The sequence below is a fragment of the Perna viridis genome, chromosome 7 (genome assembly GCF_037379345.1).
Source record: "Perna viridis isolate PV_CMFRI_1.1 ecotype Kerala chromosome 7, ASM3737934v1, whole genome shotgun sequence".
Classification (NCBI taxonomy): Eukaryota; Metazoa; Mollusca; class Bivalvia; order Mytilida; family Mytilidae; genus Perna; species Perna viridis.
The window spans coordinates 45,818,290-45,839,999 of NC_142451.1; the positions used below are offsets into that span (position 1 = coordinate 45,818,290).

Here is a 21,710-nt window from a genome sequence, read left to right on the forward strand (position 1 = left end):
CTGATTCGGCTAAAGAATTAATCCTTTAGCCAAATCAATCAACTGGCTATTTTAATCTCACTACCTACTACAACGCAGCTTCCTGGTGGCGAAATAAACAAACACACAAACATTTAAAAAAGAAGTCGCATTACGCGATCGTAACAATTACATTTAACTCAAGTTTTAAATTAATATACGCATTAAATGTGAAAAAAAAAACAATTTCATTACGGGCAGCTGTTTAATTTGTATGCGATCAGTTATGCTGATTTGCAAGGAAGCAACCCGTTACTTTAACACGTAACATTTCAGTAAATTGTTTCAAAAAAGTTGTATATTTTTCATTCTAATAAAACGTGCTTTAAAGCTCTTTAGACCACAGCCATAGTAAAAAAGTGATAAACACATCAGCAACACAAAGTCTATCCAAAAATATGAATTAAGAGATAATTCGTGGAAGGGGTAGATTTGTACTCATTTTAACATGGGTACGGCATTTATATTGGACTATTTAACAGAGGTGTTAAATGAGAATATAAATGCCGTAACCATGTTAAAATGAGTACAAATCTACCCCCGGAAGGAATAATACTTTTTTAATATGACAAATACGGTAAATTTTGTGACAAAAAAATTCCTAGGCGTAGCCAAAATAACGCTGTTCCGTTTGACTTCCCCCGTATGGAAGTTGGATAAAATTCGTACATTTATGTAATCGTATGTGTTAAATGAGTGTATTTATATAATTGATTCCAATTAGATAACCTTTCGGCCATTAAATCATCGTGTAAATGTTTTTAAATGAGTGTTTTGTCTCGAAGCGACAGCGAAAGAAAAGAGACGGTGCGCAGGTGCTAAAGGTGGGGGTTGTACCGACATATACGCCCCGTGCAGTTCCGGGTGTTAAAAGAATAGGCCTGCAGCAGCGCTACGCTTGTCGTAAAAGGCGACTAAATAGTGCTCAGAAACCTAGCCGGGGGCTAGGCGCTCTGCCCACAGAGCAACTGGGATATGTGCTCCAGGTGGTGGAATGGGGTACCCCTGGCATGTTACATGCTGGGGTTGTCTGGCTATAATACGGAAAACCTGACCGCAAACCATAGTGGTGCACCGTGTTGGGAAAGATGTCACGTTCCTCTCACGTTAAAGAACCCTGCTGTGGTATTCGATAGGAGTAGGAACCTTCGCGCTCCGCCACAGGAGGCTAAATTGCCCGACCTTACCCATCCCCCTTTTTCTAGTGGCAATCAAAACTTGTCGACCCTGTTATCCTTTTGTCCCATCCTTTTTTTTCATTTCATTATCATTTCATGTTCATTTTATCATCCTTTTCATGTTCATCGTCTGAATATAGCTGAAATAATGCTGCTCGGACGTCAAACCCCAACAAACATGTACCGACATATACAGTTTCACGATAGGACGACGTCATATTAGAAAAACAAAATAAATCAAGGAAACTCCATTTTATCATTTTTTTACCGTGGGCTCGAGGTGAAAATGTGACATAAATGGCCAACCCGTGGTATAACAATGATAACATGGGGTTTCCGTGATTTATTTTTTTATTCATTTCATACATGTACATCATTTATATTTTATATCTAGCATTTATGGTACTTTACGAACATTTACGACAGTTTTACGCAGTCTTACCATAATCACTTTGACCAGTGCTTCCGCTATTAGCTTCCGATTTCAATAATTTAAAAAAAGAATTCGATCTGACAAAAATGAAATTTACTTTTCTTTGCCTTTTTTCTTGTAAAGAATTGTAGATTTCAACAAATTTCACCAAGAGAAGGTGTGTTACTTTTTAATTTAAGAGACATATGATTTATTTGTGCGCATTCAAATACACAAAATCTATAAGAAAGGCAACATCAGTTTGTATTGATAGAAAATCTGTCAGAAAGGCAACATCGGTTTATTATTATGAATAGGTTATTTTACTTGCGTCTAATCCATTTTCTTCATAACAAATTACTCATTTAAACATAAAGTAAATAAATTTATGGTTTAATTGTTTCAATGGATATCTGTCTGTCTGTTCTTTATTTTTTTAGTTAGTCCACAGTGTCATGGGTAAAGTTCGTTTAGTTCAAGATTCCTAACAACAATGAGTAATGTGTCAACTAAGAAGTCGCGTTGGGCTTAGAAAAAACTGTTTTTAGTCTTACATTTTGTAATACATAAATATGTTCCGCTCTTACACACAAAACAGAAACAAAAGCACAAAATCAGAAGTTAACTAAAAAAGAAGCAGATCGCTTCCTATCACACTCTGTAAATATGGAGTCTATAGCTCTTAAGCACCCCAAAATATATTAATTAAGCAAGAAGCAATTTATTAGTAAATTCATGATTGTATATTATATCTAATTAAAATTCTTGCACACTTATATAGACAATAAAGGATGACAGGAGACGACCTTGGCGTATTTCTTGTATGTTCATTGAAGGATGGTGAGAGTGTTGAATTATGGATCACTTGGTATGTGGTGTTTTTGTAAAGTCCTTGAATGATCTTTACAAGTTGACAGGTATTCCACAGTTCTAGTACCATCCAAAGTGCATTTCTATGCTAAGGCCTTCTTAAAATCCACATAGTTTATGTAGAGGGCTGATTGCCATCCTATTTACTCCTCGATGATGACCCATAATGTGGCAATTTGGTCAATATATGATCGACCGCATCGGAATCGGTAGTGTAGCTGAATTCCTATCCAGTGTTTGGCAGTTGCTTAGGTCGCCCTTCCTTGGAAGCATAATAATGGAGCTTAAACTCCACTCCTACGGGATTTCCACTGTTTCCCAGATGTTTTCAAACAGCTCATGCAAGGTGCTGTACGGCCCCGTGCAGGTCCGAGTGTCAAATGAATAGGTGAAATATTGCTGCTCGGGCGTCTAACCCCAACAATCAATCAATCATTCAAGATGTTGTATGTTTTTCCCAGGTTGATCTTCAAGACCTCAGGTGGAACTTTGGTTCGGTCCTGGGACGTTTCCAGTCCTTATTTTTAGGGCTTTTATGATCTAGGTTTGTTATCACATTGCCATCTTTGTCTTTCACTGGTTTTGATGTGTTGGTCTTTCTACCTGCCAGTTGGCGTATGATGTTGTACGCAGTTTTCGCGTCATTTCTGCCCATTGAATTCTTGGCTTTTGAAGCGAGCTTGTTGGTGTAGGTTCTTTTGTTCTGTCTAGTCTTTTCTCTTTACTTCATTCCTAATGCTTATATGTACGCTTATCAACCATTTTTTCCGCAATCTTGTCTTGACCTGGAGAAGTTAAATTTTGACAGACCTATGCTTCTCAGTTGTCTCCATTGTATCGTGGTCTATTTGGTTTCTAGTTTTCATCTCTGGAGATACCCGGGTTGTTTTGTATAGTTCCTTGTGAGGGAGTTGGAATGTACCTCCTATGACCAGATCGTTCTGAGAGCAAAAAATCTGCATTCTGAGTTCTCTATTTTCATTGATGTTACCAATGCATGGTGATGAGTTCTTTCCCTTTGTTATTTTTTCAAACTTTGGCATTCACGTCACCCGTTACAATCAGGATGCCCCAAGTGTTGTTAAATCTAGGGTTGCTTGGAGCTGGTTTGAAAACTCGTCTTTGTCTTCTTCCTCTGCTACGTTGATAAGCGCGTAGCATTGAATGAGTATTACGTTTTGTATCTTTGCCACGATAAATCTTTCACTCACAGGATTCCATTCGATGAATAATGATTTGGCCTTCATGTTGAGTGAGATTTCTACTCCATGTTGATGGTTACCAACTTCGTTTCGCGGTCCAGATTATAGTAGAGTTTGCCCTGAAGACAGCATGACCGCCCCAGAAGATGTCCATCTAATTTCGTGCCAAAATATCAAGGTTGTAGCGCTCCATTTCTATTGCAGCCTGGGCAGCTTTTTCGGTTCCGTATAATGTCTCCAAGCTCCAGCAATAATTATGGCAGTCTTAAGAGATAAATGTTTCATCGACAGATTAAAAATTATATTTAAGTGAAATCGAATGTAATTTGTAATACATATACACATATCACAAGTGTATTTCACGAATGTTGCATTGTCTACAGATCATATAGTGAAAATATTAATTAGTTTCGTAATTAAATGCATTATGTAAAGGATGCATATATAAAGAACGGTATATACATGTGATGATTGTATCTTCAACAGATAAAAAAAGTACTATGGAGTAATATTTATAGTTTAATTGTTCATAAAAGACGTACATTATAAAAGTTTGAGTAGAGTCTGCTTTAGTGGTGATTCTAATAAGTGAGAGCATTCAGGGTCATTAATTATACAAGACCAGTGTTTTCGGAACAAATACGAGATTGTGTGTAATGTTGGATACATTTTATTACAAATGTCAATATCTTTTCATCATTTGTTATTGACTTAAAATCTGAGAGCACATTCTATGTTTGTGGGCAGCACAAGCTGTATATTTTGCAGTCGAGTAACTTTTTAATGAATTAAAACTTTTGAGATTGTGCATTAGGCACATTGGACTACTATTAAATTTTAAATGTCGTAAGGTTTCACCCTATTCCATTTAGATTTAATTGCACTTTCTCTAAGAAATTTACTGAGGACTTATATAACGTATAAGTAAATTTGAGTAGTTCAGGTTCTTATTAGCAATATTAAAAATCATTTGAAGTTGATCAAAAGACCCATTAAAGACAATAAAACCATGACGTCGGAGCTAATGATGTTGTGCTTGTTTGGGAACTTTTCAACCATAAAGTGATTAAATTCTTACGCTTGTATGTCGCATATGTCAGGTACAGGGGCTGTCCTCATTGCACATCGCATTAAGAACTAATTCTAATTGAACAAATTGTAATATTAGAATTAAGTTCTCATAGCATAAACTTCTTTTTTCATTTCAAAGTGAACGTTTTCAGCCGCCTTAATTAGTTTATTAATGTACATGCTTGTATACATGCTTGTCATGTCATTATTACATTGGAAATATGTTATTTACAAACTGCAAAAGTTTCGAGCTGTTTTGTATTTAAGTTCCTTGGTCTTTATATATAGATAGCAAAAAATAGTCAAGAAGTCTTCGCAATTTCCATAATGGGAAATAATCGGACGCCATGGTATTCTGATCTTTTCTCTATTGGAGATAAAATCTAAGTCGGTAATGTTTAGCGGTAGTTCGTGTGTTTTTTTGCATCTTTCTAATTGTTTGTTTAACACACTGGATTAATATAACACAAAAATCTCTGGATATTGATATCCATCTAGTTGCTCATTATAACATTATGAATTTTTCGACTGTAAAATGTTAATATCAAAGACATTTCTTACATAATTCCTCATACATAATTTAACATGTTGAATGGCAGTTTATGGTACATTCACTATATGTATACGAGATTCCTCTCCCCTCCTTTCTTTTTCTTTTTAAAATTTTTTATTCTACATTTTCTTTGAATGAAAAACAGAATGCAACTTTTTTTTTAACCATTATTGAATTTCATCTATTTTTTTCTTGTCACAGCAAAAATATTTTTAAAAATTTTTCTTCAAAGTATGCCAGCCCCCTCAATAAAAGAATGGTGGGGCTTAACCATCAAATACCATCTCTGCAGTGCTAAATTCCGTATCCTAGATTCTAGTCGATTTCAACATATTTATGATATATCTGTCTTCGTTTCTAGTCCTCGTAAAACTTTTGTTCCGAAGTTTTGAATGCTACTCGTTATAATTTTTATATCGGTAGTACTGGTTATCTCGTAAAGATTGTTTAGGTGCTTGTCAGTGTGTACGAACTAGTGTTTCGACCCCTTTAGATTTTAAATATAGTTTAGTAAGTTATATCTATATAAAAAGAACCCAGGTTTTCACAAGCGGTCTGGGTTCTTTAATTCGCAGAACAATATTATGTTAATTGAATTGTACACCTATTCATCGCACTAGATTCACCTTTGTGTTTTTTTTCCAGTTTATATCTACGCGCCTGTACTGAATCATCTTAATTCAGATATTAACATAATGCTTTTTTATTATTTATTTTTGTGTAAGACGTTCTAATTTCTGATAAAGGCTACAACAGGCCTAGCATTTTGTAACAAATACTAATTGTTTTCTTTTCATGATTGCACTGTCTTGTGACAAATTATCTTTCGTTAATGCGGAAGTTTCAATTTCTGCATTGCTGTATGAAAATTACAAAGTACAGTCCTTGAACTGATCCACGCAACGATTTGACAGATCGCTGACCGATTGATCGCTGACGGATCGATGACCGATGACCGGTGACCGATCTCATCGCAGTTTGGTTATGTAAAATGACGTAAGATCTCTTTTAAATAAAAAAAAAATGTAAAATAAAAGTATAAATTGCTGTTTAAATCTATTACATTATGCAAATATGTGTAAAATTGACAAAGAAAACAACAAAAACTGTAAAATACATTGACCGTTCTGTGGTCACGTGATGCGATCACCAGTTAAATGGATCGGATTGACGGATTGATGAAACTGATCGGTGTTCGATGACCGATCGCAATGTTTGTTATACGGATCGGTTCAGGTACTCCTCGAATTCTTTGATGCAGCTACTTCTTTCATTATTTATAATCATTCATTTTTAGTTCACCTTTAGCGTTACGATGGAAAAAAATTTGCGTCGTATTTTTAGAAATGTTGATTAACAACTACAAGGTAAGACTTTTTGAAATTAGAACATATAATTGAAAACAAAAACTTCAAATGTTTATGGTTGTGAGTTGTTCCATTATTCTAGTGATTTGTTTGGCTCCATTTGTTGTTTCGGTCTTTTTGTACATGTCTTAATCAAGAAAATGTTCTCATTTCATTTTTTTCTCAAACTATGATTATCTTATCCATATACTGTACACATATACTGAACACATATACTGAACACATATTATTTGAAATGTTACATAAAAAGGAGCTTTTGGTTTTTTTGCATAAAAATACACTCTTTATGTAATCGTACAAGCCTTTTGATCGCATCACTCCTTTGTTAATTGTGTGCAACTATCCGGAAAAGAAACGTTAATCGAGCAGAAGAATTAAGGATATTTTATTGAAGATTTAAACAAAACTAATTTCTGCACAACGAACATCGTATTTTTAAGCTCTCCACAAGATATTTTACTAATCTCTATCTGGTGTTATTAGGTTACTCACCATTACTCTTGTAGTTTATACACGTCTTTTTTGACCGCCATGTTTGGCATATGGTGCATATGGTGCAAACAGTTTGCCGTCTTTCCAATTGTTACTTTATGCAGTTTCAGATATAAGTAAAGAAAAGAAATCATCACTCGCCTGCAATAAGGTTCATACCCTCTTCTCAATTCGCCAGTGATAATTCCACGATCTCCCTTTTGAACGTCCTAATTCCCAGTAGAATCCCAATTGCAATTCACTGGATCAAGTAAAATTAATTTCTTTTTTTTCTGTTTTTATTTCTTAAACACTTAAACATACATTTAAGATTTTAAAGAAATATAATTTTGATTATAATTATTGATGTAATGATGAACTTTTCACAATCTTTCCTCATTCAAAATCGTAATTCTCCCATACAAAATTACAATCTCCCTTGTTTCATTTTCCATCTCTTATTTCCTATAGAGTGGAAAGTTTACTCCACAAAAGTACTTAACCCTAAGCACAATACCTATGTTCTTCCTTGATCTGCTAGATTTGTGCAAGAGTTATCAAGGGAACCAAGGTTATAGCGGTAATCAAAAGAATGTAATCCAGGGACAAAGACCAGACATGGAAAACAGACATACACAACAAAAAACATAAAGTAACTAAAATCATACATACAAAGTAACAAAAGTAAATGAGCAACTCGGACTCCATTAAACACTGGGAGCATGGACCAGGTGCACCATTGCAAAATGCTATTTGAACAAAGAAATTACCTTAATTTGTTATAAACATCTTGAACCAAAATCAATATTTCATTATTAATTTTCTTCAACTTTTTCTTTAATTTTAGATTCTAAATTTAGTGACAGTATTAGATTGGTATAACAAAAATAGCTTTAAAATACCGGTAAAGATAATGAATCTTTGCTTATTATTTTAACCAAATGTAGATAATATAAAAAAAGAAGTATATGTTTGTCTTGTAATAGCTAAAGTTTCTTAAATGTTTTCTGAAAGTAAAATAATTTTCAAGAACTGTCTCTTATCAAACGATGTGGTAATTTAGTAAAACTTTTAAACGGGAAAGGTAGTTGAAACTAATATTATACACGGCTACAATGAAAAGTAAACTGAAAATGAAGTCGAAACAACATTAGTATGAAAGACAAAAAATTTACTCTAGTTACTATTGAGATGATTTAAGATATATTATGAATCATAGGAAGAAATCAAAACACAATTTGATTTAGTAAATCAATCTCATTAATTTGTAAAATAACATATTACATTTCACACATTTCGACTGAACACATGTCAAGCTAAAAACACATTAAAAACACATGGTTTCTATTCTTGTTTACATTTACCTGAGCTATTCTATTTTACCTGAGCAATCCTGTAATGAAAAAGGTAATATATGGTAAAATCTTGCTTTAGGGGTAATGGGAGAATTGTTTTATCACATGATGTTTTTTTTTTTGCTTTAGATGATTTCACACACATATGTGTTTTCCAGGAAGTTCAAGACTTTTTTTGAAACTCATTGCTTGGATTTAAATGACTTTTACTGTACTTAGTTCTTTGTATTGTTACTTATTGATTGTTCATTTTTTTTTTATATATGTACCGTTTTGACTAATGATTTTTACAGATGTTGACTGGATGCGACTGTATGATGCCCATATACCGTAAATAATGAACCTTAATGGAACCGGGAGCGCCTTCTCCCTAGATTGTACTAGTTCGATAGTTATGTTATTTCCTTTCGTCTCTTAAAGCTGCATCAGCTGCCATTTTCGTAAATGTTTGTTTCTGTTGAAATACATCTCAACTTTGAATTGTTTCTCCTAAATTGTACTTTTCCTATATAATTTAATTTAATATTCACAAAATTGAATGCATTAAATACATGAAATAGGTGTCTATATTTCATTGTCTTGATAAAATAGATAAATACGTATGCATGTGACTTCTGGTGACCTTAATCCGTGCATGTGCTGTAAGGGTCGCTTCTTTAATAACAAATCTGATTGCAAATCGAACGTGGTTATTCAACGGCAAGGGAGACCGACGGACTCAAGCCGTAGAAGAGAAAAAGTTCGAATATGACGCAAGGATCCGTTTGAAATTTACGTATTATATATTTATTATGTGACTCAAATATGATCAGTATTTATTTGAAAACTAGTAAAAAATAGATGAAATGAAATGAAAACAAGACACGTGCTCACCTATGTATCCGTCATTGTTATAAAAACGTATAAAACAAACGTAAAAAAAACCACAATATTCTGTTTTTATCGACATTTATTGCTTTAATTGCATTACTACAAACTTATTTAATTAAATCAGCAAAATTCAGTAAAAAAAAAAAAAAAAAAATATGGGATCATGGACCAGTTGCACCGGTAGGGTAAGCTTTTTGTTTTTCTAAACTACATCAACCGAATTCGCTCATAAAATGTTACGTCCGGTGAAGACAAAGGAGAAAAGTAAAATTATGATTCGGAATACAAATCAGGTTACGGTGCAAATGGATACATCATACGTTTGATCATGATTCACGAGTTCATAATGACAGCCACAACACATCTATAGTGATAATTTTAATCTTGTAGAAACATAATCTTGTTCCAGAGGCCTTATTGTTAAAATGTGTACCACGGTACAAAAATCTGCGTACATGTAGTTACAGAAAGCTTTGCAATAACGTAGAAATCGTGATATGAAAACTCCATATGCAGGTGCTGTAGGGATGACGCTACAGATGAAAGGAAAGTTGATTATACGGAATGAGAAGTCACGTGTTAGTTGAATAGTTTAGTGAGGCTAATTTCATAATGTCTGTAGTGCCCATTACATGAATTAATTTGGCGTAGATGCGATGTATAAAATCCTCGAAACTAGGGTTGTTAAGACAATACGTCGTCTTTATAGCGAAAACTGAAATCAAAAGATCCGACTAAACGATGGAAGTTCCGTGTTTGGATCATATCAGCCATAGTCAGCCTCATTATTCCCATTCGGTGCCACCACACTGGACACATATAATAATAAGATTGTCGATAAAAAACATTCCAGCATTTTAACAAAGTGTTAATTATACATGTATTAGGACCACGTAAAACTGTCGTAAATGTTGAAATAGTATATTTCATACTGGATCCAAATTATAATCCTCTTTTACAATGAATAGAAAATAGATTTTGCAATCTGTCGTTATGCATTTTGTACAACATGCTGTAACATTACACACGTTACATCATAAATTTATGTTTTTTTTCAGGATGACTAGATTCTTTCATTACTGAATAGCTATCCATATTGAAATCAAAATTCTATAAAAAAAATTTGTTAGAACCCTGATAATAGTTAAATTAACTATTTTTCAACTAAACTGATCTTTTTGTAGAATTTATTAATAAATATCTAAACAATCACTGAAATATTTCATTAAACTAAAGAGATGCGCGGAAGATTTGTGTCTTAATGTGTAAATATTTTTTAAATATATGTGTATCACTGATGCACCTTGTCACCCCGCACCGATTAACCACGCACTTTTAATATAGGAGTTCACTTAAAGAGATATACAACGAAATTATAAAACAATATCAATGAAATGTTGATGTTGTGCAATACTAATTCTCAATTCTTCATATTCATCGATATAAGTCATGAATTTCTTATTAAATGCAAATCTTCAATTTTTAACATTTTATATTTTTAGTTTAGGCACTTACGTTCACCATACAAGTCAAAAAACAATTTATATTGTTCACAAGTAATTCGAATCCATTCTGCTGATACGTTTCTTGGTGGTGCAAAATAATGGGCTGAAAGTACAAGATGGAGTTTGCTTTTAGGCGGATAACCGATGGAGAACCTTCTTTCTTGTAATAAAGTAATTCCTAACGATTCCATTACCATGCCAAGAAATACATCGTCAAACTTAAAAAGTTTAACAAACGGAATCTTAGACCTTATCATTTTGACAACAGACATGTCCATTATGAATGATCCTCCAGAAAAAAATGGAGGGTATTCCTTGTAGGGGTAAACTTCGTACGGTATGAACCATTTGCTCTCTTTATTTCTAATTGGTGTCCAATGAACATTCTTTGATCCAGCCACCAATTGCTTGGTCTTATGTTTAGTATGAAAATATAAAAAATCCAATATGTTTGGAATATGTACGAAATAGTCATCGTCTACAAAAAATACGAAAGAAGCGCCTGGACATTGGCTTACAACCCAATCAAAAGCCATGTTTGTCTTTATTGTATTATTGTAGTAATGATCAAGAAAACTGAATTCAACTATGTCATTGTGACGATCATATTCCAATTTAATTATTTCTTCCATTGTTGGTGTATATCCCAGTAAAAACACCAGTTTGATACGAGAATCATTTAAACTACCCCATGTTTCACGAATGCCATGTCTGAGTTTTGTATTAAGCACGCTGGATTTCACAACTATCAACAGGAAAGGATGAGCACTCCCTTTAGATTCAGTACAAAGTTTATTTGGATTGTATAAATATTCATAATTGTTATATCGAAAATACACAGTTTCGTTACTACGCTGAGTCAACATGGTCAATTCCGTCTGTATTATGGAAACCTCAAACTTCGTGACGGTGTGTATTTTGAGTACCTCTCCATTCAGGACATGTATAGGTTTCGTAAAATCATGACGAAGCAAAATAAAACTCCAAACGATATAAAGTGTCAAAAGTATTAAAATCACACATTTACATTTCCATTTTACGTTCCTCATTATGTCCAGAAGTGATGACTTTTATAAGGACATAGCTTGTTGACAGACACGTACTCTTTTGAAAAAAAAAACTTTTATCAATATATGAATACGAAAATGACATGTGATATAGCCATTGAAAATAACGAAGAAGAACAAACTGATAAAAAATTATGTTAATAGAAATAACACGCCTTAATACATAACCTTGAAAAAAAATTAATATAAACGTGATACCTAGTGTAACATCTGAGCATCTTTGATCAAAATTGTGCAACATCGACATTTATTGCTTCAATTGCATTAACACAATTATTTCATTGAATCAGCAAAATTCAGTAGAATCAAAACTTAAGGTAAATGGCCCAAAAACAACCAGCGAAATAATTTGGTTTTTTATCAGTAGTTATAAGCAGAGGTGTCAAGTAGTTCTTACTATAAAATAAAAATCCGTAAAATGTTCAAGGTATTAGCACAGGGCTTGGTTATATCACCCCTCTTTTTTGCCATATTTTGGGGGTTAGGGGGTGCAAGAAATATTCAAATGACAGTAACCACTTTAATACAATATACTACTATATACCTCAAGAGGAACCATAAAGATATTCTTATCAATTGAAACTAATAAAATTCTCACAGCTATGGGTTGTTCTATTTTTAGACATGTATGGTTTTTACTAAAAATAGAAATAGAAGAAAAGGCTAAATAGGCACAACCTCAGAAATCAAGGAGTCCAGAAATACAACATTTTTTGAGGCACTCAACATTTGCATTAAAAATAACTTTAGTTATTGTTTATGTTGTAAAAAAATATTCGGAGACTTTTACCGTGCCGATTTCTATGAATTAAGATTCGTAATGTAAAGGTCATTGTCGTGAGATGTAGACTGGCAATCAATTATATATTTTTTTGGTGTCTCGTTTCAGTTTATCTCTTTTTTTTCACAATACTTTAAGTTTGCAAACAACTTTGATAGTGTGTCATAATAGGGACATTTAACAACCAAAAGGTTAAAGGTTAAGGTCACCTTAAAGGCTAAAATCTGATAACAATTTCCTTTTAATGCTCAATCCTCAAAGATGTGTATTTGTTTTAATAATTTGATCCTTGCTATTGACAGTTTTACACCTGAGAAATATCATTAGATGTATATGGTCAAGTCCAACCTCCAACATAAAGTATTATGGAATTCATATTCTTGCAAATATGCATTTACATGTATCACTATTCGAAACTATAGATATAGAAATGTGCGACTATGGTGCACGAGAGTATTACACTATTACACAAAGTGAAGTTGAATTAAAAACCTAATTATTAGGAATGACGATTTCTTCCCTGTCGATTCATTGTTTGTTTGTTTGTTGGGGTTTAACGTCCGAGCAGCAATATTTCAGCTATATTCAGACAATGAACATGGAGTGGATGATAAAATGAACATGAAATGAAAACAAAAAAAAGGGGATGGGTCACAAGGATAATAGGGTCGACAAATTTTGATTGCCACTGGAAAAAGGGGGGATGGGTAAGATCGGGAAATTTAGCCTCCTGTGGCGGAGCGCAAAGGTTCCTACTCCTATCGAATACCACAGCAGGGTTCTTTAACACGCGAGGAACGTGGCACCTTTCCCAACACGGTGCACCACTATGGTTTGCGGTCAGGTTTTCCGTATTATAGCCTGACAACCCCAGCATGTAACACGCCAGGGGTACCCCATTCCACCACCTAGGGCACATATCCCAGTTGCTCTGTGGGCAGAGCGCCTAGCCCCCGGCTAGGTTTCTGAGCACTATTTAGTCGCCTTTTACGACAAGCTTAGCGCTGCTGCAGGCCTATTCTTTTAACACCCGGACCTGCACGGGGCCCCTGTCGATTCAAAATGATGATTTCTTGAGGTCATTAGTTTGTAGAAAAGTTTAAAAGACTCTTTTTCATAAATGAGATAATATCAAAGCCAAATAAATATTTGGCATCCTGGTAGCAAATCTAACAAGGGTTCCCTCAACACTTATCTCGGCATCCTAACTGCATACATATAATAACCAAAAACTGCACAAACATAAAAAAATTTATTTAAAAGTAATCTATACTCTGAATTCTAAATTCATATAATTCTTTTCATCACATAAAAGCACGAGTTGCAAATGTTTACAGTCATGTAATGTCTTGCAATACATATTTATTCTACTTGGTATGAATCAAGAGACGGTTCTTGACAATGAATAATCTTCAGTAAAACATATGTTTTTATGAAAAATACTTATCAGAAGATGAAAGAAAGAAAAGGGCCAACAAAAAAAAAAAAAAAAAAAAAAAAAAAAAAAAAAAAAAAAAAAAAAAGAACTCCATCAACGCAGAAGGCTAGTTACATGCATTTATAATACTAACATTATTAATCAAGCATAAATAAAAATAACAAAATAAGTTATGACAAAAATATGTGATACAAATGTATCTATCAACTAGAGTATTTTAGGAAACCTAATTGCTCAATTGCAATAAAAGATTTAATCAACATGCTTAGATAATTCAAGTCCTTCAAAACACTTATAGCTATAGCTGGTCACGTCTTATCAAATAAGAATAAAAAGCTTCATAGAGTGCAGCATGATACAACTGCAGTGGTCAAATCCTGAACACTTGAGAGTGCAAACACAATATTAGTTTTTGGCATACTTAAGCATAGGGACTTACAATTCATTATGGACAGAACAGGTTTGGACACAATATGCACATAATTTTAAATTCAATCAAAATATTTCAAAATCAGACCAAAAATAAGAGTCAATTTTTTGGGATGGGGCCTCTTTTACCCTTTATAACTCAAAAACTGAATGGGATATCGGAAATCTGATTAAAAAAACACCAGCAGGACTTTTTATGAGGAATCGGTTAAAAAAATGTTGAAAATTGACCAAACATTTAACAAAGGAATAGGAACCTTCCTTTAGTCAATAGTCAAATAATATCCAAATTTCATAACAATGGGTTTATCACACGCAAAGTAATTGCATGGAAAAAAGGTCACCGTTTTCACTATACACACACTGCTTCAAAGCATGGGATACATAAGTCCTAAATGAAACATACAGAACTATGGTTCAAATGAGCTAATGAACAATTTAACACAATTCTGCAAAAAAAACTTGCATAATTTTTGTACCACAGACATTAATATTTTATCATTTGAAACTTGATTTTCCAAAAATGTTCTTTAAAAAAATGTTCTTTGACATAAGACATCAAGAAGACCATCTTCTCCTTTACGAACATATATAAGTTTTAAATGTACACAGCTTAAACCTGACCCAGCCATGTTCTCTGCTGTTGTCATTTTAATTACACCACTAGCAATAAAGGGATGAAAACTTGGCAAGTTCTTAGATTTTGCCTTGATGAAGTTTTCCTGTATCAGTTGACTATTTGTTTGATATTAAATTTCAGTAATTAAACAGTTGTTCAGAGGTTATATTTGCTGCAATAAGTATTTTGTCAAGCATCTTTACATCATCTTCAGCATTATGTGCATTATAGATTTCCTTACAAAAATGTTGTGCTAGATAAGGTTGACTGTATTTTCCTATTTTTTGAAATTGTGATCTAAATAAAGATAATGAGTCTACAAGTCCTACTACAGTTTCTGTAAAATTATCAAACATTCTACAATTATAAACAGCTGCTGACAAAACTCAAAAATCAAAACTTTTCCCATTATGTGCTACAAGCAAAACATTATTGAACTTTTTTAATCAAAGAAAAAAATCTGATATGGCAGCCCTAATATTAACAAAATTAAGTTCTACCCCTTTTAAAACAAGTTTTTGTCCATTCCAAACAATCCCAGTTACTTGTTCAGCTTTCTTCGGACATTGGCATTTCAGGAGACACATATCGACTGAAATTCATCTGTGTTCTGTGTTCTTTTGCTGCTATCTGCACAATGTGTGGAAATATATTTCTTCTGAGTGTCAGAAAATAAATTAGAATAAATTTTGAATAATTTCATGCATATTCTCCTTGCCCAGTCTTGCATATATATAAAAGACCTTTATTGATTGTTCTTTAGCAGATCTGTTAAGAATGTATGCTTGAACAGACTATACTTTGAAGTAGTCTAACATGCCGAATCAGATCTTTATTGTGCTAGCTTTGACTTATAGCCAACAAATATTCATTCTTTCTCCTATATGCATTGTTTTTGACTAACATGTAGATAGCAGTATCTACTAACTTTAAAGTATTTAATGTGATAAATCTCACAAATTGTTACACTTATGGTGAGCATGCTACCACCGAAGCGGTCCCATATGCATGGTATGAATGGTTTAGATATTTGGTATATAAATGTATAATTTGATTCAAAATGTAACAAAAATTCTAGCTTAATATAAGCATTTCAGTAAGTAAAACATCCTCATATTTCAAGACCTCTTATTTCTTTGAAAACAGACATAAAGCTAATTTCATCAAACATGACATCAGTCATTGTTTACTGTAAATGTTAGCATATAGGAACAAGGATTTTACAAATTGCATAATTGTATAACTTATTTTTTTCACTGTAGACCTGATTTGGTACCTGAAAAGTACTATTACTTACTCAAGTCTGTATTTTCTAAATCTATTAGAACAAAAGTTGGATTGGCCAAAGGTGGTACTGAAGTAAATGCTGGCTTTGGAATAGCATCAGGAATCATTTCAATGTCATCTGCCTGTTCTGTTAGACTTATCTCTGAAAAGAAACAACCATGTCTGTTTGAGTCTATGCAGTTGACGAAGAGAGTTTAATTTTATATTAAAATGTTGATAGTAATTCACAAAATTCAAGAAATTTGGTTATATTCACAATTAACTTATTTTGACCCTTATTTGAGTATATAGGCAATTCATCTTCAACAACAACAAGTAAAACTTTAACTGTCCTCAAATATCAATTTTCATAAAACAGGGCAAATTTCACCCATAAATGTACTTCAGCCTTTCTACATGAATGTACCAATGGGTTTTCCATTGTAGATAATTTTAACTTGCTACAAAAGGTATACAAAGTTAATATGTGACAAGAATCTAAACAGATCATAAACCTTCATGTTAGGATTGGTCTAACTCTGTTGTACATACCGGACACATAGCTTGCACCCTCTGACGCCTCACAGGCTCCTTTGGAAGTTGATCTTTCTTCCTTTAATTTTAGGCGGCGTAATTTCTGTTCTGGTAATATGAACTTTCCTTGACGCCTTTCTCTTTCAATATCTTTCTTTAAAATATATGAAACTGTATAGCTGCCTGGGAAAAGCCCATTCTTTTGGAATGTCTGTGAACAGAAGATATATATTGTATTATTTAATGATGCTTGATTGATTGTAGTCAATCTGGGGATTGGATACATTTGCCGTACCTCATCTTTGCATACTTCTATAGCTGATATGTTGATATTAGATCATGTTTACTATATCTGAAATTGTCCTTTGATAAGTATCGGGTACGTGACAGTGAAATTGCAACAAAGCACAGAACAGAATTTTTGCAAAGGACCAGTGATTTTAATGCTTTTCGATTTAAAAGTTATGGTGTGACTTAAATTTTAAATAATCAATTTTTACATATAATTTGAAATACATGTAATAGAAATTGTTCAAAAAGATGTCTTTCATTAGGTCTACATTTGTACAAAAGGTATGCAGAATTATAGGTTGAACTGGGACATAAATATAAATCAATTTAACAATATTTTTTTTCTTTTAATCGTGCTCTCAAATGAAATCATGCAAAGTAATAACATGCTTGAAAAAAAAAACTGGCATAGAAGTTCATATCTTCTTAACCTCAGACAAGTACTTTCTCCCTTCATTAATGCAAGCAGCTGAGGCTTTGACACAGAAATCCAAGCTTTCACTCTCATGTACATGTATTTACACTTTCAGACTGTATGGCCAATATGTAATTTTTTCAAACTATTTTTTGTTGCATTGTAAAACCAATAACTGCTTTATTTACATAGAATATAACCAATAATAATATCCATCATTTGAACTTATATCTCTCCTTTCAGAATCTGTAGGGTTCATTTCCAACACATCTTCTGAAGTATTATTAGCTGTATTTTCATCTTCTATAGTATTAAAATTCCTGTTGAAAAATCCGAATAGAAAATGGTTATACAATCATGCGAGATAATACATAAACAATGAACCTTTTTTCTTATTATTGTCATATCTATTCAATTTTGAAATCACACACACACACACACACACACACACACAATTGACATGTGCAGTGCATGCACATAATATAAAATTCAGATTATAATCATAAATAATACCTTTCTGTAGATCTATACAACTTTTAGTGGAAAACAAAAATAAAACATTATTCCTTTGTCTCTTGTATCTTTTGATTCCTTGCCAAGGTCATGGCATCATAATTTCTTACACATTTTGAAACACTTTCAAGTAGTGATGTACAAGTAAATTTTTAGCAGATGCATTCAATTAATGTTACAAAATAACTAACTCATTTAAGCTTCAAAAGCCTCTCTGCCTCTCTGCTCCATACTTAAGTTTGCGAAACCTTCTATCATTTCCCCTGCTCTTTCTTTTTAGGGGAAATAGGGGGTAGGTTCAGTGTGGAAAGGACATTATTCACTCTTTGTGGACCCCCTAAGGCATCTATCATTGCTGAAAGAAAAATTCAAAATATATCATAATGTTCAATACAATGGTACAAAATATCATACAAAGTACATATATATACATCTCAAATTACAGTAGTAGCATCACATATAATCATGAAAATAATATAAAAAAATGTCACTGATCCTGTTCATGTCATAAAAGTAACAATTGGTTTGAAGCCTATCATTTATAGTCAATGCCAAAATTTCAATGGAAATAAATAAATCACTTTTACACCAAATGAAGTTGTTTTTTGTTGTTCAGGCTCTTAAAACTTGAACTTAAATATTACTTTTTTTCTGGGCATTTTGCCTCAAAGCCAATTTGCAACATGAATGAACCATTGTTCTGTAAATTTAAGTACTTGAGACTATTTTTACAAGCCTTGAAATGGGCATATTTTGCTGTTTACTATTGTCTTTTTCTTTTAATGTTTGTGTGTAATGGTAATCATTTTAATGATTTTGCCCTTTTTTGACATTGTCTGGTAATAAAATGGCATTTGTTAACTATATTTAGGTTCATCTGGTGTGCATGCTTTGACAAAGGAGAGAATTGAAAATGACAGTGTGGGTATTCGACTAGAATTACATTAACAGGTTGAGAACAAGTCCAGAAATCAGGTTATCCCCACCTGACCCCACCCCGATTTCAGATATAACTTTTCCCCCACCCTAAGAAATACCATACTAGTTTCAGTCAGAGTATTGCTCCCTATACTTAGTCTAAGGAGTGAGGCTCTATCTGAAATGGGGACCTACAAATGTATATATGTAATATGACGTTGTACTTATCATACTGATAAGCAAGACACATTGTTTCTTACCTGCCCCAAGCTTTGTGTTTATACTGAAACTTGGCATCTCCTTGCAGCTTTTGTTGTCTTTGTGCGTTTTACCATATGCAACTCGGTTTAACTCGTTACAATCCATACATTGCACATACAGGCAGCCACCGAGTCCACATTTCATTTCTGCCTTCACTGTTTTGTGGCTAAGAATAAGCGGGCCAAGCAAACACTGTCTACAAGACTGCATGTTGTCTTGAAGTGTGCCCCATTCAATCAATCTTCTGCCCGAATGCCAGGACGTACTTGTGTTTATCTTGGAACTTCGCAGAAGTTTGTCAATTCCGGCTTAGAAAAACGCCCACGTCTATCCCGGCAGACGACCGAGTAAGCCATGTTGTTGTGTTGGTGTTATGCAATGAACTGCAATTTTTATTTCCGATTCGTAAAATAACATGTTATATTTTTTTAAGGAAAAAGGGATTATACTATATTTTTTATTGAAAATATACAATTTCAAAGTATTTTATTTCATTCTTAAAAATTGAATAAAAATTAAGTGCACTTTCGTTTACTTACTTACCGAGGTTAAAAGAAATAAGACACCTCGGTAAACTTCGGAAAATTGAAAAGTTTTTAATATGGGTCGGATACCTTAATAAATTTTGCAGCTGATGTAGCTTTAAATAACACATACAAAGAGACAAATGTGAATGAGCATCCTGAAGTTGTCAAAAAAAAAATAAAAAATAAAAAATAAAAAAAATAATAATAATAAAAAATAAAAAAAGAAAAATATTAAAACTGGGATCATGGACCAGGTGCAATGGTAGGGTAAGCGTCCTTTGCTTTTCTAAAATACTTCAACCGAATTCGCTCATAAAATGTTCCGTCCGGTGAAGACAAAGGAGAAAAGTAAAATTATGATTCGGAATACAAATCAGGTTACGGTGCAAATGGATACATCATACGTTTGATCATGATTCACGAGTTCATAATGACAGCCACAACACATCTATAGTGATAATTTTAATCTTGTAGAAACATAACCTTGTTTCAGAGGCCTTATTGTTAAAATGTGTACCACGGTACAAAAATCTGCGTAAATGTAGTTACGGAAATCTCGTGGATCGTTATGATGTATCCATCAGTACCATGAAAACTGATTTATTCAACGGGTCATAGCTTGCCTTTCCTCGTTTGTTTACCCCGGACTTGACTTTTTATGAGCAACTCGGCGGGTGTTTCTAGAAAAGCAGAGGACGCTTACCCTACCGGTGCACCTGGTCCATGCTCCCAGTTTTAAGTGGAGTCCGAGTTGCTCATTTACTTTTGTTACTTTGTATGTATGATTTTAGTTACTTTATGTTCTTTGTTGTGTATGTCTGTTTTCCATGTCTGGTATTTGTCCCTGGATTACATTCTTTTGATTACCGGTATAACCTTGGTTCCCTTGATTACTCCTTTGCAATAACGTAGAAATCGTGATATGAAAACTCCATATGCAGGTGCTGTAGGGATGACGCTACGGATGAAAGGAAAGTTGATTATACGGAATGAGAAGTCACGTGTTAGTTGAATAGTTTAGGCACCACCTTTCTTACCATCTGTTTCCAAGATATGAGCCTAATTTCATAATGTTTGTAGTGCCCATTACATAAATTAATTTGGCGTAGATGCGATGTACAAAATCCGCGAAACTAAAATTGTTAAGACAATACGTCGTCTTTATAGCGAAAACTGAAATCAAAAGATTAATTAATACGAATCGCAATAAACAACCAACCTACCTTTGAAGTATCATTGGTGATAGCAAAGAAAGATATACAAGCAAGATTAACAGAAGCCATTCAGCCAATCTTGGACTCTAAAAACACCACACCATTCAGCCAATCTGGAAATCTAAAAACACCACACCATTCAGTCTAACTGGAAATTCTTAAAACACCAAGCTGAAGAATTTTAACAGTAATGTCATTTCTTCTGTACTGTTCTGAATGTTTGAAAATAATACAGAGAGGCTTACAAAAGATATACAAGCAAGCCTTACAAGATAAGCAACACCAATCGTCTGTAAAATATCAACTGTAATAGCATTACAACACAAACCAGCTTTAGACGACTATTTGTTCTGTTAAGAATGCCAAAGGAGAGAACACCAAAGGTATATTTGCATTGGACACCACAAAGAAAAAGGAAGCCAGAATAACTTCGAACCACCTGGAGGAGAACCTTCCAAACAGAGATTCAAGAGCTCGGTTTCACCTGGATGGAGGCTTAACACATAACAAAGTACTGAAAGAAGTGGCGGAAGAGTGTTGATGGTTAAGATGATTATTGATCCAA

The 21,710-nt window shown here is 33.4% G+C and overlaps 1 protein-coding gene and 1 pseudogene across 1 annotated transcript; both read right to left on the reverse strand.

The window, feature by feature from the left end:
* Nucleotides 1-9,434: 9,434 nt before the first annotated feature.
* On the reverse strand, nucleotides 9,435-11,972 carry LOC148612940 (beta-1,4-mannosylglycolipid beta-1,3-N-acetylglucosaminyltransferase brn-like). The gene has a single exon (XM_088594870.1). The coding sequence runs from the start codon at nucleotides 11,919-11,921 to the stop codon at nucleotides 10,866-10,868; it is 1,056 nt and encodes a 351-aa protein (XP_088450996.1). The 5' UTR covers nucleotides 11,922-11,972; the 3' UTR covers nucleotides 9,435-10,865.
* Nucleotides 11,973-15,117: 3,145 nt separating this feature from the next.
* Nucleotides 15,118-21,214, reverse strand: LOC148612941 (uncharacterized; annotated as a pseudogene).
* Nucleotides 21,215-21,710: the final 496 nt, after the last annotated feature.

Coding starts and splice junctions, on each gene's coding strand:
- LOC148612940 (XM_088594870.1), bottom strand. CDS start 11,921: ATGAGGAACGTAAAATGGAAATGTAAATGTGTGATTTTAATACTTTTG.